We start from the raw sequence: 2,105 nt of genomic DNA, 5'->3' as shown, positions 1-2,105 counted from the left end.
AATTTAAATCAAGTCTTTTTTAATTTACTTTGAAAACGTTTTTTTTTAATTTGTTTAATTACAATTTCATGTTCCATTATTTTACTAGGATGAATATCATGAAAATGGTGGTGGTAGTCCTCTTAATTTAAGTGTACCTTATAAGAATGAAAAAGCCTTCCCTGAGCCTGGTGACTTTCAAAATCTATTTTCGATTACACAAGGTTAACTTTTCTGTACTCGTACTTGACTAAATTTCATACCTTGTTGTAGATCTTGGACCCCTGTCGAAGGAGCATCTGAGAACGAATACTGATGGACAAACGCTCAAGAATGATCACAAATCAAGTAAGTTCTAAGAAAAACACTCTGTAATCAAGAGCCTACCTTACTTTTTGTATTTTCAATGATTTTATTTTTCAGGATTATCTCCACAAAAAGCTTTTTTGAGCAACAATATAAAAAATTACCTCATGTATCCAAAACCAATAAGTAATGAGAACAAAAAAAAGACTAAAGTAAAAAAAGAAAAATTACCAGCTACAGCCACAAGTCTGGAATGGAGATGTTATCATGATTTGAAAGAAAAACAAAAAGCACAAGATAAATTGGAAAAAGCTGAAAGAAAAAAAATCAAAGAAGAAAATCTTACAATAAAAAAGGAGTCTGAAGAAAACTTGAAGAATTTAAGGTCTGACAAAAACGATTGTCAAAAAGAAATATGTCTTTTAAATGCTAAAATCACAAAAAATAAGGCCGAATTAAAATTATTACTTTTGAATTTAAAAAATAAGCAGAGTGAGTTTTCTGAAGACGAAGCAAAACTGCAAATCAACAATTTCAATGACTCCATTCGAAGTGATCAAAATCAGCAGCAACAATTAAAGAAAAAAATTGAATCGCTAAATTTGAATATAAAAAATTTCAAATTAAATAATAAAAAAAGAAAACCTTTGAAAAATGTTAATTAATTTATTATTCTTTTAGTCATGTGATTGCAATAATAATTTATTATTTTGTTATGTAGTATATTAAGTGAACTGGTGAACTCGTAGTATTTATTTTTATTTATAACTTTACTTATCTAATACAATTATTGTAGCCTTGAATAATTGCTGAATAAAGTTCAAAATATGATAACACATTCCTTATTCCTTTTATTTCACTATCTTTAGCTTTAAAGTAGTTAAATTAATTCATTTTTTTATCTCGGTAGCGATTATTAACTACTGGATCCAACCGCTATCAACTACTGCTCCAAGCCGTGACGTCATTGACAACTACTGGGTCTGTCGTTTTTTTTTCTTTAGATATTTATTTAATATCTGAACGAAAAAAATGAATTCGTTTTGGCTTTATTACATTATTAGATAGGTAAATTACACATTATAAAAAAAAATCTTCATTTTCTATTAACTTTCAATAGTTTACAGCACATTTCCCTTACGTTGACAACGACTGGGTCATTTACCTTATCTCTGAGGATTTTAACAAAGTTTTTTCAACACGTAATCTTTTAAGGCTTTTCAACTTTCTTATACGTTGCTGTAGATTTTTCTTCGTTTTTTCGGTTTTGCAAACAATCATGTTGGCAACTGTAAGTTTGTCATTTGCTTCTTTGAGTTTACTTTCTAAGTCTTTTATCCGTAATAGAGCAGACTCTAGTNTTGGCTGATTAATATCTGATTGTGATGGTTGAATGTCAACAAGTAGTTGAGTGTCTTCNAAGTCTAAATTGTTTATTGCATTGTTTAGTGGATGTTTCTGTGTAATAGTTACTGTGTCATTATATTTCTGATTGTAATCCATCTATAAAAAGAGTAATTTGTCTATTAGATTTTATCTANAATAATGTTTAAAACAAATAAACATATATAATATATATGCATACATTGCAAGAGTTGTCCTGGCTGGTGTCTTGGCTCTTCAAGATACATCCATATGATGGGAAAATTGTTGGTACAGCATTGCATTTCAGCTTTCTTTTCCCATCTATTCNAAGTTTTTCCCACATATTTTCTGAAAAGTGATCCTAAAAAAAAACATTGTAATATTATTTCTATACTCAAAAGTGCTTGAGATGCTTTTGATTTTAGACACAATAATATTTCTTCTCAATAATTGTG

At 28.5% G+C, this 2,105-nt stretch overlaps 1 protein-coding gene across 1 annotated transcript; it reads right to left on the bottom strand.

The window, feature by feature from the left end:
• Positions 1–1,297: 1,297 nt before the first annotated feature.
• Positions 1,298–2,016, bottom strand: LOC109863009. The gene is made up of 3 exons (XM_020443185.1): positions 1,871–2,016; positions 1,451–1,788; positions 1,298–1,304 (listed from the first exon to the last, which is right to left on the bottom strand). Exons 1-3 carry the CDS (start codon positions 1,991–1,993, stop codon positions 1,298–1,300), a joined length of 468 nt encoding a protein of 155 aa, XP_020298774.1. The 5' UTR covers positions 1,994–2,016.
• Between the last annotated feature and the right edge of the window lie 89 nt (positions 2,017–2,105).

The sequence above is a fragment of the Pseudomyrmex gracilis genome, unplaced genomic scaffold (assembly GCF_002006095.1).
Source record: "Pseudomyrmex gracilis isolate BER0280 unplaced genomic scaffold, ASM200609v1 scaffold_2879, whole genome shotgun sequence".
Taxonomy (NCBI): Eukaryota; Metazoa; Arthropoda; class Insecta; order Hymenoptera; family Formicidae; genus Pseudomyrmex; species Pseudomyrmex gracilis.
Note: the sequence above shows the minus strand (reverse complement) of the source record. Positions and strands in the feature narration are given on the sequence as shown.